General features: G+C 42.2%; 1 protein-coding gene across 10 annotated transcripts in view; it reads right to left on the bottom strand.

Moving 5' to 3' along the window:
- Positions 1-2,288: 2,288 nt before the first annotated feature.
- The window catches only part of asb7 (ankyrin repeat and SOCS box containing 7), an 83,693-nt gene continuing 68,330 nt past the window's right edge, over positions 2,289-17,651 (bottom strand). For all 10 annotated transcript variants that reach the window (XM_087981336.1, XM_087981345.1, XM_087981343.1 and 7 more), the window contains 2 exons: positions 13,194-13,799; positions 2,289-5,547 (listed from right to left, as the gene is read on the bottom strand). In XM_087981336.1, coding sequence (XP_087837462.1) covers positions 5,408-5,547; positions 13,194-13,799 — 746 coding nt within the window. In that variant the 3' untranslated portion in view covers positions 2,289-5,407. The remainder of the gene's footprint in view (positions 5,548-13,193; positions 13,800-17,651) is intronic.

Genomic DNA, 17,651 nt, shown 5'->3' with positions numbered 1-17,651 from the left:
TATCTCACTGCTGTTTGTGTGAGCTTACTGTGTAAACTGGCAGTTGCATTTGTTACATCCCAACAATGACCACACTTTTAAAAAGTTTCACAAATCTATGATCATCTCCTTTAAACTAGGCATGGGTGTTAACATTATTCAGTCTCAGGATGTGGGCTTCACTGACTGGTCCAGCATGTTGCCCATTCTTAGTTTCTCTTGAGAAGATGGTGGGGAACTGTTTTTTTGAACTGTTGCAGTCCATTTAGTGCAAGTAAACCACAATGCCATTAGAGAGGGAGTTCCAGGATTGTGACCCATTGATACTGGAGGAATTGATACAGGATAATGAATAGCTTGGAAGGGAACTTGCAGATGGTGGTATTCCCATGTATCTCCTACCCATGTCGTTCTAATGGTGATGGGGATAGGTTTGCAAAGTGCTGTCCAAGAAGAATTGGTGAATTTCTGCAGTGAAATGGTAGATGGTGCACACTGTTGCACATTCACAAACAGTATTTATGGGCGGCACGATAGATCAGTAGTTAGCACTAATGCGTCACAGTGCCAGAAACCAGGGTTCGATTCCAGTCTTGGGTGACTGTGTGGAATTTTCACATTCTCCATGTGTCTGCATGGGTTTTCTCTAGGTGCTCTGATGTCCTCTCACAATTCTGAGATATGCAGGTTAGGTGAATTGGCAATGCTAAATTGCCTATAGTATTCAGGGATATGTAGGTTATGTGCAGTAGTCAGGGGTAAACGTAGAGTAATTGGGTAGGAGAATGAATTTGGATGGGTTATTCTTTGGAGAGTTGGTGTGGACTTGTTGGGCCAAATGGCCTGTTTCCACACTGTCTGGATTCTATGATCTATGAATACATCTCATTATCAATGGACTTCACTGTCACATTGTAACAGTAATTTGTAATTATTGAAATTTACTATTCTGAATATAACAATAAATGGTTTTGAGCTGTACTTCTTGGTAATTGATGCTAAAAATAAAATCTTAAAAAAAAGCTCAGCAAATAAAAAGCTGACTTTAACAGGCCCCAGTATATCTATTTGATCTCTGTGGATAAGCTGCAGCAGTGATTTGGCCATGATCAACTAGATGCATCACTTTGAAATACAGTAAATCACAAGCAGAAAATAATTTTTTTTAAAAAGCACCTTAATGCCATGAGGATGAGATCAGCAATGCTTTTATGTAAATGTAACTAGTACTGACAACATAAACCATGTAGAAATTTGAACAAAAACAATACAACAGGTATAACACTTAGGAAATATTTTATTGAATCGTGGCATTTAAATAACTCTAAAAATGTATTAATCTGTTGACATTTAGAACACAAAACATTTACAAAAATCAGTGGTCCATTGTCAAACATTAAATAGTTCAGTTGATACATTACCAGTTTATAAAACTGTACAAACAAAAATTCATCCAACGAATTATTTTAAGATCTTAGTTTCTCTTTGGTATTTCAAGTTAAGATGAAAAATGTACAAAATAACATCTATGATCCCTTTGCATCACAGCTCACCAGCTTTTTTTTAAAAAATGTTTATATATTTCTGTACTTACTAAAGGATTGGATCCCAACCTATAAGACTGGAAGATGAAGTTTTGTCTTCAAAGTTATTCAACTCTAATAGGTTTGTGTATTTCATTCAAAAGGCCACTTAAAATTCCTTGCAGATGGTACAAAGAGAGAGAGGGAGGGAGGGAGGGAGAGAGGGAGGGAGGGAGGGAGGGAGAGAGAGAGGGGGAGGGAGAGAGAGAGGGGGAGGGAGGGAGAGAGGGGGAGGGAGGGAGAGAGGGGGAGGGAGGGAGAGAGGGGGAGGGAGGGAGAGAGGGGGAGGGAGGGAGAGAGGGGGAGGGAGGGAGAGAGGGGGAGGGAGGGAGGGGGAGGGAGGGGGAGGGAGGGGAAGAAAAAGAGAGGGAGGGAAGGAGAGAAATAGTTCTCAAACTTTCAAGACATGAAGAGCGAACTCGATGGTACAGTAATCCTTCACTACAACATGCTATGCCAACATCAGCTAAATGCTCTAGCCAAAGGAAATGCATTGTAGCTTCAATGGGCATTAACAAACTCTAGAATCAGCTGGAGAATAGACTGCTATGGGCAGAAAACAGTAGGTTTCATTATCAAACAAGGATAAGACCAAGGCAAAATTAGCCATCAAGAACATTGACCAATGTTTTTCTCACATCTGCAACAAATGCAGTTAAATACTCCTGATTACTTGTATTCCTATCAAATACATTAACGCTATCTGAAAGAAATGATCAGAAACAATTTCAGCTTTAAATTGTACTTTATTTTTTCAAAATGATGACTAAAACAAAATTATGATTTCTACAGGGCTGTAGCTTCAAGACTTGTTAATTTATTTGTTCATTTTATTTGTAAGTCAGTGAAGAGGGATATTCAGGTGTTAGACCAGGGAGAGATGTGCCAGGCAGATACTAATGCTTTGAACACTAATGCCTGTAGCTGTAATGCACTGCTATCTCAATGATATTACATGTTGCTGCATTTTGTAAAGGCAACATGCAGACACATACTCAATTCTGAGTCACTCACCAGGGACCGTTAGCTGTTACAGTGCAGCATGTCATAGCTCTTGCCAACAAGCTATTGACGTGTTTAAGGTTGTAGATAAATTGAAATTACTTGTATCTGTAAAGAAGAATGTCACTGTATAGGATTAGTAAACATTCAGCACTACCTTCAATCATATTATCACCTGAGCAAGAATTTTGGCACCACCTAAAAATTAAAATACAAATAGGCCTCACAGAACTGGAAAACAAAAAGCGTTGTGTCTCTTACATCTTAATGGCTAAAACATATTCTTATTTTAGTGTGTAACTGTTGAAACCTACAGTGTTGAGTGATAGCAATTGTTTCAATAAAATTTGAAATGGTAAGAGGATCCCATTGCATACTGCATTTTACTTTACTGAGGACGGTGGGGAAAAAAAAACGACAAAAAGACAGACAAAATCAGTTGACCAATAACAGAATCTTGTCAGCCTGGGAGAATAGCAACCTGCTATCAGATTGAAATATTTAACTGCACTGTTAAGTACTTAAGCAGAACAGACCTGTGCACTCAAGTCTGGATCACTCTCTCCAAAGCAATTGCAGCAATAGTTTATTCTACTCTAATCTGGAATGCTTATTATTCATCTATTGACACCTTAACCCAAAAGCTTCATCTGACTGGATTTTCCATGCTGACCAACCCTAATTCTCTTATTAAAGTGTATTGAAGTGAACAGGAGTAACAGTGGCTAAGACAGCTAACAGGAAGCCAGGACCCTCCTATCTGAATTCTAACTGACTAGAACTTCTTAGCTTCAGCCACTGTGTTACAGTTGCTTATCATTCGGAGCACTTGCCTTGACGTGCCCTATATTACTCCTGACGGCATTGCTCTTGGAATTAAAAGACTCAAGCCTCAACCGCAGCAAGGCGGCAATCCATGGAAAGGAAATCCATACTGGCCCAGTATTACCACAAATATTGCCCCAGCTTTGTTGCTCTGTCACGTTCTTAGCTATGAGATAGCTTTTTAAAAGTATAATTATTAACCTTAGGTCATCAAATAATAATTCTTTAACATCCTATATAGTTAGGAAATTCAATTGCCAGAGATCTGTTCAAAATATACTGAGAAATACTAAATGTTCTGCTTAAAATTTGATGCTAGCAAAACATATAGAACTTAGGTTGCATACAACTCCAGAAAGTTGTAAAGCTTTTAGGATATTTCTACTCTGAAATACCTCTAAAGGACAAATATTTGGCAGACATGAAAATGACTCACTTACACTGGTCTGTCTTCAGTGTTGTATGCTTTAAAAACAAAAGGAATTATGAACTGGCTGCACACATTACACCACAACATTATGGTCAGCTGACAATATAGATCAAGTTAATGGTGCAGAATGGTGAATGCGAATTCCAGAGCAAGGCATAGATAAGGACTAGAAAATAACACAAAAGGTATACTAGTAAACAGACAAACTCCTGAGGGGGCACCAAGGACAAAACAAAGCTGGGTGACGAGATTTACTTATATGAAAATCTGATTATGATATACTCGCTGGTTAGCTTTCCTTCCATCTCCCAAACAAAATTTCCAAGTTCAAAGCATCTACTATACCTTAGCACCTCCACTGTCTAAGCATCACAGACAATACAGCAGAGCATTACAGTGAAGGGCAACACAAGTAGTTTTGGAAGGCGTGGAAAAGAGAAGACGTAAGTACAGGGAATACGGCAATAAAAGCCTAAATCACTATAGCACCTTTAAATTTTGTTTCTTGTCAAAACACAAATTTGGATGTGGCAGACATTTTGAGCTATTATATGTTTCAGAACAGAGAAACAAAAATGGATGAACATATTAATTAGTAAAGAGGAAGGGAAAGGAATGAAGAAAGGTACCAGTGGAATCTTTGTTAGATGATCATCTCAGTCAAGTAATCTCACCCATAATCTGTTTCTTTACTTTCCTTAGTCATTCACACATCCTTCCTCAACAGTCCCATCTTTCACTTGACTGATGTAATGCTAAGTATTTATTACACTGGCACTTTCACAGTTTGTTGGGCTGCTTGTTGTTATCTTTTCCATACCCTCATTTTCCTGATATTAATGTCCGATTTTCCTCTTCCTTTTTTTAAAACTCACCCTACCTATTTCTCAATACATTCTTAAAATCCATTATATCTTTTTCCAGTTCTAATAAAGGGTCACTGATCTGAAAGACCATCTCTGCTTGTTTCTCCACCCCTGCTGCCTGACCTGCTGTGCATCTCCAGTATTTTCCATTTCTATTTCTTGTTTTTCAATTCTCATGAAGGACATTAGGGACAAAATGCCAACTCTCCGTTCTAATCACAGACGCTGAATGACCTGCTGTGCATTTCCAGATTCTTTGTTTTCACTTCAATTTGAAATATTTAACTTGTATCCATCTTGATACAGACTAACTAAGAGTAACACATTTTTGGATATTTTCAAACAGAATTGCTTTGTTCATTCTTGTTCTGTTAACTTTGTCATTCAAATGTTACCTGTTCCAGCACATTGAATTTTGCAGTCAGTAGTTAAAATAATTGAACATTATATTGGAATAGAAGTCAAGCTGGAGAGAAGAAATAATCAAAGTTTCTGAACGCTGCCAACTCAGACAGTTAAGTATATCAGCTTGGAACTATTTTGGAAGTGAACACAGATCTTCCCGGAGCAGGCCAGTATTATGCCCAATAAGACGGAATTGTTAAATTCGGAGAGGTAATGATACCCGTATTGGCTTTAAATTTCAAATCGGGAATTGCATAGGATGTACTTGGGGCAAGGCAGCACTCACTTCAAACCCTCAAGAGTGGAACTTTCAACATTCAAATGTCATCAAATTTGTGCTTCAAATAGTCTTTCATGACTTTTGCAAGAGGAAGTTCATCCAGTCCTTTCAAATTTTGAAGGCCAATACACTGACGAATCCTAATTCGGCACAGATCTTGTAAACTTCGAGGCTGTCCTAGAGGGGGGCAGAAAAATAAAACAACCATTACACTAATGTCCCATGACATGCAATAAAGATCAGTTGATCAAATGTTATGCAGGCAAATTGAAAATGCTAAGTTTGCTTTCTTTGGCAGAGGTTTCGCAACTAATAAGTTGGCTGTGCGTGCACGTGTGCATCAGGATGACTTCTTTGCTTAACAGCAGTTTTAAATATTTAAATATTTACCAAACTAGTGGCCATTGATTCTAAGTTAAATTTCACAACTTGTGGTTTGGTCAACAATTTAGGAACAAAACAAATATAAATTTCACATTTAATTGCCCCTTTACGGGTGTTAAAGGGTCCATTTTCCATAGCAAATTTTCATTTAAAGGTACAGATAGTTGCTCCTTTTCTTGTTTCGCGCTCACACTGTTACAGGATTTTGAAGGAATATGGGTAAAAATTGTGGATGCAGAAATCATTGGCGTAATGACCATAATCTGTTAGTATTCCCTGGATTTGGGAAAGTTGCCAGAAGACTGCAGAATTGCAACCATTATGCCTTGTAAATACGATCCACTACAGACTGGTTAAACTTTGGTGGTGGGAAAACTTTGAGGTTTAAAGGGGAAACGTAGAATCTGCTGATGACACTTAACTTGGAAGAATTGTAAACTGCAAGAAGCACAGTGTGGAACTCCTAAAGGACATTAACAAGTTGGTGTAATGGACATAAGCAGTTCAGTGCTTAAGGTGGAAGAACATTAAAAGGTAGTATTAAATATGGTACAATTCGAAAGGGGTTGCAGGGTCAGAGAGATGTGGGTGCAAATATGTACAGATCACTACTACTTGACAGGTGGAGAGAGCAGTAAATAAAACGTACAGTGTTCTCAGCATTACTAACAGAGGCACAGAGTAAAACATCAAAGACCTGATGTTTAACTTGTACAGGACACTTGTTGGACTTCTGCTGCAGTACTGTGTGCAGTTATAGATGCCATATTATAGGAAAGAAGTGAATACTTTGGGAGAGTGCAGATATGATTCATGTGAATGGTTCTAGTAATGAGGAACATCAGTTGTGAGGATAGATTGAAGTTGGGACTGTTCTCCTTGGAGAGAATATGGTTAAGGGGAGGTTTGATTTGGGATGGTTTTCAAAATCATGGACAGGATAGATGGGTTGATGCTGTTCCTGCCTGTAAAAGAATAAAAGGATAAGGCATAGATTTAAAGTGATGTGCGAACAAAGTAAGGGTGATGTCAGACATAACTTTTTCACATAGTACGTAGTTAAGGTACGGAATGCATTTCATGGGAAATGTGGTGGAGGAAGATTCAACTCAGGCTTTCAAGAGAGCAATCATGATTATTCAAATACAAATAGCGTGCATGGATATGGGAAAAAGGAACAAACATTGCCGGGAACTAACAGATCTGGTGCAGGTGCTGAATGGCCTCCTTCTGCATTGTAACAATTCTGTGATTGTGACTGAGAAAATAATTTGATGTGAAAACAGCAGCTGAACCTTAAATCTGTTTTATTACATTGTTAAATTATTAGAAGCTCTTGTATTCTGTCCTCTCGAACAGCTTCTTTCAGGCAAGTATAGTGCATGAACCACGTGCTTCAATGTCAGCTGCTGCAGCATGCATTTAGTCTAGATTAGATTACTTACAGTGTGGAAACAGGCCCTTCGGCCCAACAAGTCCACACCGCCCCGCCGAAGCGAAACCCACCCATTCCCCTACATTTACCTCTTTTACCTAACACTACGGGCAATTTAGCATGGCCAATTCACCTGACCTGCACATCTTTGGACTGTGGGAGGAAACCGGAGCACCTGGAGGAAACCCAGGCAGACAAGGGGAGAATGTGCAAATTCCACACAGTCAGTCGCCTGAGTCGGGAATTGAACCCGGGTCTCTGGCGCTGTGAGGCAGCAGTGCTAACCACTGTGCCACCGTGCCGCCCACATTTATGCTGGGTTGCTAATGCACTTGTGTAAAGTCCAGCTCAGATTGATTTTGTTTCTTACAAATCAATGCACATTTTAACAAGTCATTTATTGAGTCATACAGGTAAGAAACAGGACCTTCAGCCCACCATGTCAATGCCAACCAAGAAACACCAAACTACAATAAACCTGCATTTGGTCATAGCCTACGATGCCCTGACATTTTAAGTGCTCATCCAGATGCTTTTTAAATGTTCAAAAGTACCAGTCTCCACCACCCTCCCAGGCAATGCATTCTATATTTCTACCACCCTCTTGGTGATTTTTGTCTCTCAGATCCCCACTAAACCATCTACCTCTCATGTCTGCCATAGGAAAAAGATTCTCACAGTCTACCCAGTCTACACCTCTTATAATCTTGTCAATCAGATCCCCCCTCAGCCTCTGCTGCTCCAGGAAAACAAATCCAGGGTAATCAGTCTCTCCTCATAATGGAGTGTTTTCATCCCAGACAACATATGGATGAATTGCCTTTGCACTCTCTCCACTCCAATCATGTCCTTCCAATAGCATGGCGATCAGAACTGCACGAAGCATTATATCATTGTCCTAACCAATGTTTGATAAAGGTATAACAAGACTTCCTTGCACCTATAGTCTATGCCCCAGCAAATGAAGGCAAGCATCCTACATGCCTCCTTCACCTTCCTATTTACTGGGTTGGTATCAGGGATCTATGTACTTGTACACTAAGGCACTTTTGTTCCTCTGTACTCCCTGGGGACATACTATTCATTGAGTATATCCTTCCTTTATTAGACCTCCCAAAATGCATCATCTTCCACTTAAATTCCATCTGCTATTGTATTTGATTTGACTTAAAATTAACAATACTTTAAATATTTTGTATAAATTGCATTTCTAGAGCACACACAAGAAAAAAATTCTGCTTTGGTAAATTACTAGATTTTGGAAATGCAAGTCCTTGGGTAATCTATAGATTTTATTATGCTGTCACTAAACAAATGATAGTGCACCAACTGATGCGTACAGACAAACTGGAGCGTTGTGGCTGTCTGATCTAAAAACAAACACGCCAAGTTTACCATAATATTTGACTGGGAGAAAGTGAGCACTGCAGATGCTGGAAATCAGAGTCAAAATGTGTGGTGCTAGAAAAACACAGCTACTCAGGCAGCATTCGAGGAGCAGGAGAATTGACATTTTAGGCATAAGCTCTTCATCAGGAACGAGGGGGTGACCTAAGGGGGCTGAGAGATAAATGGAAAGGTAGCTGAGAATGCAATAGGTAGATGAAGTTGGGGGTGAAGGTGATACGTTGGAGAGGAGGGTGGAGCGGATAAGTGGAAAGCAAGATGGACAGGTAGGACAGGTCAAGAGGGCAGTGCCGAGGAGCCAAAGATGTCCCCCAGAGATATTCTCTGAAGCATTCCGCAAGAAGGCGTCCTGTCTCCCCAGTGTGGAGGAGACCACATCAGGAGCAATGGAGACAGTAGATGACATGTGTGGAAGTGCATGTAAATCTGTCGGATGTGAAAAGTTCCGTTGGGGCCTTGGACAGAGGTAAGGGGGGAGGTGTGGGCACAGGCTTTGCACTTCGTGCGGCTTTGTAGGTGACGGAAATGGTAGAGAACAGTGTGATGTATTCGGAGGTTGGTTGGGTGGAAGGTGAGGACCAGTGGGATTCTGTCCTTGTTGCAGTTGGAGAGGTGGGGTTCGAGGGCAGAAGTATGGGAAGTGGATGAGATGTGGAGGGTATCATTGACCACATGCGGTCTTTGAAGGAGGCCACCTGTATATCCTGTGGTGGAATTGGTCCTCCTGGGAGCAAATGGGTGGCATGGTGGCACAGTGGTTAGCACTGCTGCCTCACAACACCAGAGACCCGGGTTCAATTCCTGCCTCAGGCGACTGTCTGTGTGGAGTTTGCACATTCTCCCAGTGTCTGCGTGGGTTTCCTCCGGGTGTTCCGGTTTCCTCCCATAGTCCAAAAATGTGCAGGTTAGGTGAATTGGCCATGCTAAATTGCCTGTAGTGTTAGGTGAAGGGGTAAATGTAGGGGAATGGGTATGGGTGGGTTGCGCTTCGGCGGGTCGGTGTGGACTTGTTGGGCCGAAGGACCTGTTTCCACAGTGTAAGTAATCTAATATAATGCAAATGCAGCAGAGGTGGAGGAATTGGGATTAAAGAATGGCATTTTTACAGGACGCATCCCTTATTCTCAATTCCTCCGTCTCCGCTGCATCTGCTCCCAGGAGGACCAATTCTACCACAGAACATACCAGATGGCCTCCTTCTTCAAAGACTGCAATTTCCCCTCCCACGTGGTTGATGATGCCCTCCAGCGCATCTCCTCCACTTCCTGCACCTCCGCCCTCGAACCCAACCCCTCCAACCACAACAAGGCCATTTCTGCCTCCTACAAACAGACCCCACCACCAGGGATCTATATCCTTCTCCCCCATTATCGGCATTCCACAAAGACCATTCCCTCCGCGACTCCCTTGTTAGGTCCACACCCCCACCGACCAACCCACCTCCCCTCTTGGCACTTTTCACTGCCACCAAAAAAACTGCAAAACCTACGCCCACACCTCCCCCCTTACCTCTGCCCAAGGCCCCAAAGGAGCCTTCTATATTCGTCAGAGATTTACCTGCACTTCCTCACACATCATCTACTGTATTCGTTGCTCCCAGCGTGGTCTCCTCTACATTGTGGAGACAGGATGCCTTCTTGCGGAACACTTCAGAGAATATGAAGCTGCACGGGCTCAGTGCTCAGCTCTGCTGCCTCACAGCACCAGGGATCTGGGTTCGATTCCAGCCTTGGGTGACTGTCTATGTAGAACTTGCACATTCTCCCTGTGTCTGCATGGGTTTCCTCACGGTGCTCCAGTTTCCTCCCACAGTCCAAAGACGTGCAGGTTAGGTGAATTGGCCAAGCTTAATTGACCAATGTTCAGGGATGTGTAGGTTAGGTGCATTAGTCAGGAGAAATGTAAAGTAATAGGGTAAGAGAATAGGTCTTCAGCAGATCAGAGTGGACTTGTTGGGCCAAAGGGCCTATTTCCACTCTGCAGGGATTCTATAAACATCTCTGGGACACATGCACGAAACAACCTCACTACCCTGTGGCCAAACACTTTAACTCCCTCTCCTACTCTGCCAAGGACATGCAGGTCCTGGGCCACCTCCACCACCAAATCCTTACCATCCAACACCTGGAGGAAGAATGCCTCATCATCCTCTTTAGGACCCTCCAACCACATGCGATCAATGTGGATTTTACCAGTTTCCTCATTTCCCCTCCCCCTACCTTATCCAGTTCCAACTTTCCAACTCAGCACTGCCCTCTTGACTTGTCCTACCTGTCCCATTTTCCTTCCCACCTATCCGCCCTACTCTACTCTCCTCCAACCTATCACCTTCACCCCCAACTTAATTCACCTATTGCATTCTTAGTACCTTCCCCCACCCCGCCCCACCCCCCCTCCCATTTATCTCTCCGCCCCTGGACCACCCCCTCATTCCTGATGTAGAGCCTGCTCCTTGGATGCTGCCTGACCAATAATATTTGATTGGTCAAACAAGAACAAACCTGTTACAAATTCAGGATGGCCATAGAAATCTCCCTGGGTTCATTAATGTTAATTCCTCCCACGAGTGGTCTGAGGATCTTACTTTTATAGATGGTGACTCTCTATGTCCTACAGCTATTTGTATAATTGCATGAGCAGAGCAATGAAGTGGACCATACTCTTATGTTTTGCACTTAGGTCACTTCAAGCTGTCCGACAGTAGACCAAGTTAGCACTAGATAAATATACTTGAATGAAATCAATACAAATTCACTCCACTTCACATAAAAATACTGAAGGTACTTCACTTCTAATGTTGATCAGTTCCTGGTTCAAATCAACTAGGTAAAAACAATGACTGCAGATGCTGGAAACCAGATTCTGGATTAGTGGTGCTGAAAGAGCACTGCAGTTCAGGCAGCATCCGAGGAGCAGTAAAATCGACGTTTCAGGCAAAAGCCCTTCATCAGGAATAAAGGCAGAGAGCCTGAAGGGTGGAGAGATCAGCTAGAGGAGAGTGGGGGTGGGGAGAAAGTAGCACAAGTAGCCTTCCACATCCAAAGTTTTCCCTGCACATCCACCAATATCATTTATTGTATCCGTTGCTCCCAATGCGGTCTCATCTGCATTGGGGAGACTGACGCCTCCTAGCACAGCACTTTAGGGAACATCTCCGGGACACCCGCACCAATCAACCACACCGCCCTGTAGCCCAACATTTCAACTCCCCCTCCCACTCTGCCGAGGACATGGAGGTCCTGGGCCTCCTTCACCGCCGCTCCCTCATCACCAGACGCCTGGAGGAAGAACACCTCATCTTCCGCCTTGGAACACTTCAACCCCAGGGCATCAATGTGGACTTCAACAGTTTCCTCATTTCCCCTTGCCCCACCTCACCCTAGTTCCAAACTTCCTGCTCAGCACTGTCCCCATGACTTGTCCTACCTGCCTATCTTCTTTTCCACCTATCCACTCCACCCTCCTCCCTGACCTATCACCTTCATCCCCTCCCCCGCTCACCTATTGTACTCTATGCTACATTCTCCCCACCCCCACCCTCCTCTAGGTTATCTCTCTACCCTTCAGGCTCTCTGCCTTTATTCCTGAAGGGCTTTTGCCCGAAACGTCGATTTTACTGCTCCTCGGATGCTGCTTGAACAGCTGTGCTCTTCCAGCACCACTAATCCAGTTATTGGTTCAAGTCTGACTCCAGGACTGGAGCACAAATAAAAGGGTAACACTCCAGTGTAGAGGTCACCTGAACTGCCTGAGGTTCTCAGCATGCTCGGGTTTAAGTAAAACATTCCTCGGCATTAATAATTATAGAATGACTAAAAGACAAAGGATATCGTTTGTTAGCTATCTGCCAGAGCAACGCAACCTATGCTAGTGCCCCTCCACCCTGCCAACTTCCCCTTAGACTGCAAATTTCTTTCTTCAGATTCTTAATGAGAACTGTTCAGAAATTGTGAAATCCCCAGGGGCAATTTCGCTGGTCCCAGAGACACTCTGCAAAATGTTCCACAAAATTACAGTCAAACTTCAGGCAGTTTCCATGGTACTTGCTTGGATAGTTACCCAGAACAATAAGTTTCACTCCTAGGTAGCTACACAACAGTATCTTCCAAGACATCACAACTCACCACCCTTCCCTACTTGCCCTAACGATATTGATCCTGAGCTTCTGCCTTCCAACCCCACCTGCTTGAGGTATCTTTTGCCCATCCACCTAAGATAACCTTGCTCACCTTCCCAGTCAATCACTCGCACACATATCCTTTTGTACTGAACATTTAAATGTACTTAAGAGGTTCAAGTGCTGTCAAGAGTGCTCCCACCTGTAAAGAGTGCTCCATCATTATAATGATGGAATTCATTCCAGAGCTGTCCACTTTGCATTTGTGGAGAAGACAGACTCAGAAGACCTGGCCAAAAGGGCAGAGGTACAGCACGATGCAGAGAGATTGAATGGAAAACTCTCAGCAGCATTTCTTGTTAATGTATCCATGCACTCTGCTTTAAATTAAATACAGAACAAGGCAATCAAAACAAGTGGAGGTGATGTTTCCTGGCACCTCAATCTTCCAAATCTAAAAATGAGAAAAATATGACTTACTTGTAACCTCCTGTAAGAAATCTAAGCAGGGTCTGCTGGTTCCAGATAGACTTACAGAGACAGCCAGAGGAGTCTGTCCCTCATAGTTCCTTGTGTTGCAATCTGCACCATAGTTATGTAACATCCGTGCACAAAGTACATCATCCTTTAGTGCAGACAAGTGTAATGGAGTTTGTCCATCCTCCATCCTGCCAAGGTTTGTGTCTGCACCTCTTTGAAGAAACATTCGACAATATGAATGGTTGCTTTTGATCACTGCATATCGCAGCAGGAAACCATTTTGAATGTCAATGTTGGCATTGTGATCCAAAAGAATTTTCACACAGCTTGAGCGCTCTCTGATAATGGCCAGTTGAAGTGGAGTTGTGCCTTTATCACTGAGTGGATCAACTTCAGCTTTAAACTCCAGCAGAAGTCTGACAAATGAGTCTCTGCCATAGTGGGCAGCCACATGGAGAGGAGTCCATCCGTCATTGCTTTTAGCATTAATAATATCAGGTCTATGCTCAGATTCCAACATCAACCTTGCAATTCGTGCTCGGCCATGCATAGCTGCATAATGCAATGCAGTGAAACCTCCAATTAAATCTTTAACGGTGGGATCAGCTAGAAAAGATCAAAAACAATTAAGATAAGGTAATATCAGGACATCATTTTTTTTTTAAAATGAAAAAAAAAACACTGAATCTGTACATAAAATAAAAGTTGAAGTTTTAAAAAAGGTTTGAGATGATGATTTCCAGGGATACAGAACTCTTAACTCCAAAGGATTGATTCTTAACTTCCCCAAGCAGGCAGGCAGGCCTTTCATTCAAGGGCAATTTGGGATGGGTAATAAACGTGTGCCTTGCTAGTGACACCCAGATGCCATCCAAGAATAAATCTGAAAAGTTGCAATAGAAAAGCAGATCTGTCATTCTTCTCAAATAACAATCTCAAGATAAGAGCCATAGAGCAACACTATAGCACATAATTTGGGCATGTGCTGCTTAATTGGCAGTACTGAGCCAGCTTTGTGCTGGAACTTTTTGGTCAGTTGGTAAACAGAGGTCTGCCTATTCAGCTGATTGAAAATAGTCCAATGGCAGGTTTTAAAAAAAACAGACGACTAAATTAATTAGCATGCTTGTCTACATAACAAGAATTATATTCAGTGATTAATTTGATATGGTTTACTAGGATATCCAGAAACTTGATAAGGTACTACATGAATGCATGTTCTGCATTTCTTTCAGTAGTGATCTTTTGTTGGATAGCTTCAAAGCTCACCCAAATACCGTTCATCGTCCAAGCCAAGACTAAGTGCGGCAGGCTTTCAACCAGAGATGATATTACAGCCAAGCTTGATCCATTCCTCATTGTCTATACATTCATACTTCAGCAGATACAGGTAACTCTAACGGTACTGAGTACAATAGCATAGCGGTTATGTTACTAGTCAGAGGCTGAGACAATGATCCAGAGATAAATTCAAATCCCTCGGTAGAATTTGAACTAAGTTCATGAAATACATCAGGAATTGGGATCAGTAATTGTGACAATTAAACTGCCAAATTATTGTAAAATTTGATCTTGGAGAGAGTGAGCTGAACAAATGCAGTAAGAACTTACAGCAGCAGAAAGCCAAATGGCATAGCGAGGGAAGGGACAAAAAAATTGCCTAAAGGTGCCTAACAAGGTTAGGAAAACATTCAGGCTAACCTTACGCTCATAACTTAGATGTTAAAAATTGTTTAAAATGCTAAAAGTAACAGACCAAGACGAAATGGATTACCCAGCGATAAACATCAGGCAAGTGGATTAACAAACATCTGAAGTGACAACAGCACCCGTGAAGGAGATTATTGGCAAGTAGCTGACAATACCCACTCCTGCCCCCATCTTTAGTATACAATAAACATAGTGATAGCAGGGCAGCTCATCTTATGGAATGCGTTACAACTGGGATATAAAAAATAATTGGGCTGATAACTAGCAAATTTTAGATAAACCGCCTGCAACTTTACATTATCTAACAGCTCAAGACAGCAGCACACAAGCAATTTCTCAAGGACATATAGCAACAGGAAATAATTGCTGGCCTTGATAGAGACACCCACATCCCACAAATGCAAAAAAAAAAGGGCTTTTGATGCAGGAGTTCATCATAGATTTCAGACGTATAACATGAGTGAAGACCCAGGCTAAATATGCAAAGTTCAAAGGGGACGAGAAGAAGAAAACAGAGAAGAATGGGTTGAAGATTAGTCATGATGTGGATGTGCCAGTGTTGGACTGGGGTGGAGAAAGTTAAAAATCACAACACCAGGATATAGTTCAACATGCTTATTTGGAATTCAAGCTTTTGGAGCGCTGCTCTTTCATCAGGTAGCTACCTGACAAAGGAACAGTATTCCAAAAGCTTGTACTTCCAAATAAGCCCGTGAGATTTTTAAACTTTGAAGATTAGTGGGAAGCCTTTAAAATCCAGCAGAGGATAACTAAAAAGGCAATTGTGGGACGGGGGGAGATGATGAAATATGAAGTTAAAATAGATAGAAATATAAAAGATTACAAGGGATTTTTTTTAAGATATCTAAAAGCTAAGAGAGAGACTAGAGTGGACAATGGACTGTTGGAAAATGAGGCTGAGACGTAGCAAAGAAATGGCAGAGGAACTCAGTAGGTACACTGCATCAGTCATCAAGGTGGAAAACACCAGCAGTATACCGGAAAATCAAGAGAATCAGGGGACAGACGTGAGTATAGTGGCGCCGGGAAAACTGAAAGATCATAGGTGGATAATCACCCACACTAACTGGGACTACAAAATGGTTAACGTAACACCCCTGTTTAAAGGAAAGAGAGAGAAGACAGGAAATTATAGGCCAATTAGCCTGACCTCAGCCTTTGGTAAGATTTTAGAGTGCATAATTAAGGATGGATTGCGGAGTACTTGGAAATGCATGCCAAAATCAAGCGGAGCAAGCATAGCTTTATTATGGGGAGGTCATGCCTGAAATCTGCTAGAATATTTTGAAGAGGTAATTAGCAAATTGGACAAAGGAGAACCAGCCGAGGTGATCTTTTTGGATTTTTAGAATGCCTGTGACAAGGTGCAACACAGGAAGCTACGAATTAAGAAAAGAGCTAGGAGCAAGCGATTGGCATGGATAGAGGATTGACTGACTGACAGAAGGCCAGGGGTGGGGGTGGATAAAGGGATCTTTTTCAGAATGGCAGCCCATGACTAGTGGAGTTCTGCAAGGATCACATAATAAGTTCATGATCTGGGTTAAGGCTCTGAGGGCATTGTTGCCAAGTTTGCAGATGACACAAACAAAGGTGGAGGAATAGGTAATGCTGAGGAAGTGGGGAGGCTGTAGAAGGATTTGGACAGGCTAGGAGACAAAGTAGCAAAAGATAGAGTACAATGTGGGAAAATTGATGTTACACACTTTGGTAGGAAGAATAGAAGCGAGGACAATTACCTAAATGTGGAAAGGCATTGGAAATCCAAAACATGCAGGGACGTAGAAGTCTGAAGATTAACATGCGGCGTCAGCTGGCAGTCAGAAAGGCAAATGCAATGTTAGCATTCATTTTAAGAGAGCTAGAATACAAGAGCAGAGGTGTACTGCTGAGGCTAGATAAGGTTCTGGTCAGTTGCATTTGGAATACTGTGAGCAGTTTTGGGCCCTATATCCAAGGAAGTACTGACATTGGAAGGGACCCTGAAGTTTGTAAGACTGATCCCAGGGCTGAAGGGCTTGTCATAGGAATAGCAGGTGAGGGTCACACACGATGGAGTTTAAATAGACGGCGGTGGGGAATCTCATTGAAACTTACAGAATACTGAGAGGGCTGGATACAGTGATCATAGGGAAGATGTTTCCAACAGTTGGAGAGACTAAGAACCAAGAGCACAGCCTCAGAATGAAGGGACAACCCTTTAAAACTGAAATGAGGTGGAATTTCTTCAGCCAGAGGGTGTTAATCTGTGGAACGCACTGCCACAGAAGACTGTAGAGACCAAGCAATGAGCATATTTAAGCCAGAGATAGATATGTCCTTGATTAGCAAGGGGATCAAGGGTTAGAGGGAGGAGACAGAAGAACAGAGATGAGGAGCATATTAGCCATGATCGAATGGTGGAGCAGGCTCGATGGACTAATTGGTCAAATTCTTTTCCGATATTTTATGCTCTTAGAAAACCCAGGGTACAAGAGATGCCAGAAAACACAAAAGTTAATCAAAGTATGTTCTGCACAAAAATGAGTAACAAAATAGTGGTAAAAGGTGGTGAGAGGCTGATTAGGAAACGAAAAGATGACTCTAGCATGGAGACAAAAAGTTTATCTTAGGAAGAGTCACCAACTTGAAACATTAGCTTTATTTCTCCCCACAGAGGCTGCCAGACTTGCTGAGTTTCTCCAGCAATTTGTTTTTATTTCAGACAAAAAGTATGGTTGAGATACT

Source organism: Chiloscyllium plagiosum, unplaced genomic scaffold (genome assembly GCF_037043375.1).
Source record: "Chiloscyllium plagiosum isolate Xiang-an unplaced genomic scaffold, Cpla_swu_hap1 HiC_scaffold_39, whole genome shotgun sequence".
NCBI classification, from domain to species: domain Eukaryota; kingdom Metazoa; phylum Chordata; class Chondrichthyes; order Orectolobiformes; family Hemiscylliidae; genus Chiloscyllium; species Chiloscyllium plagiosum.
This window is presented reverse-complemented; position numbering and strand designations above follow the sequence as displayed.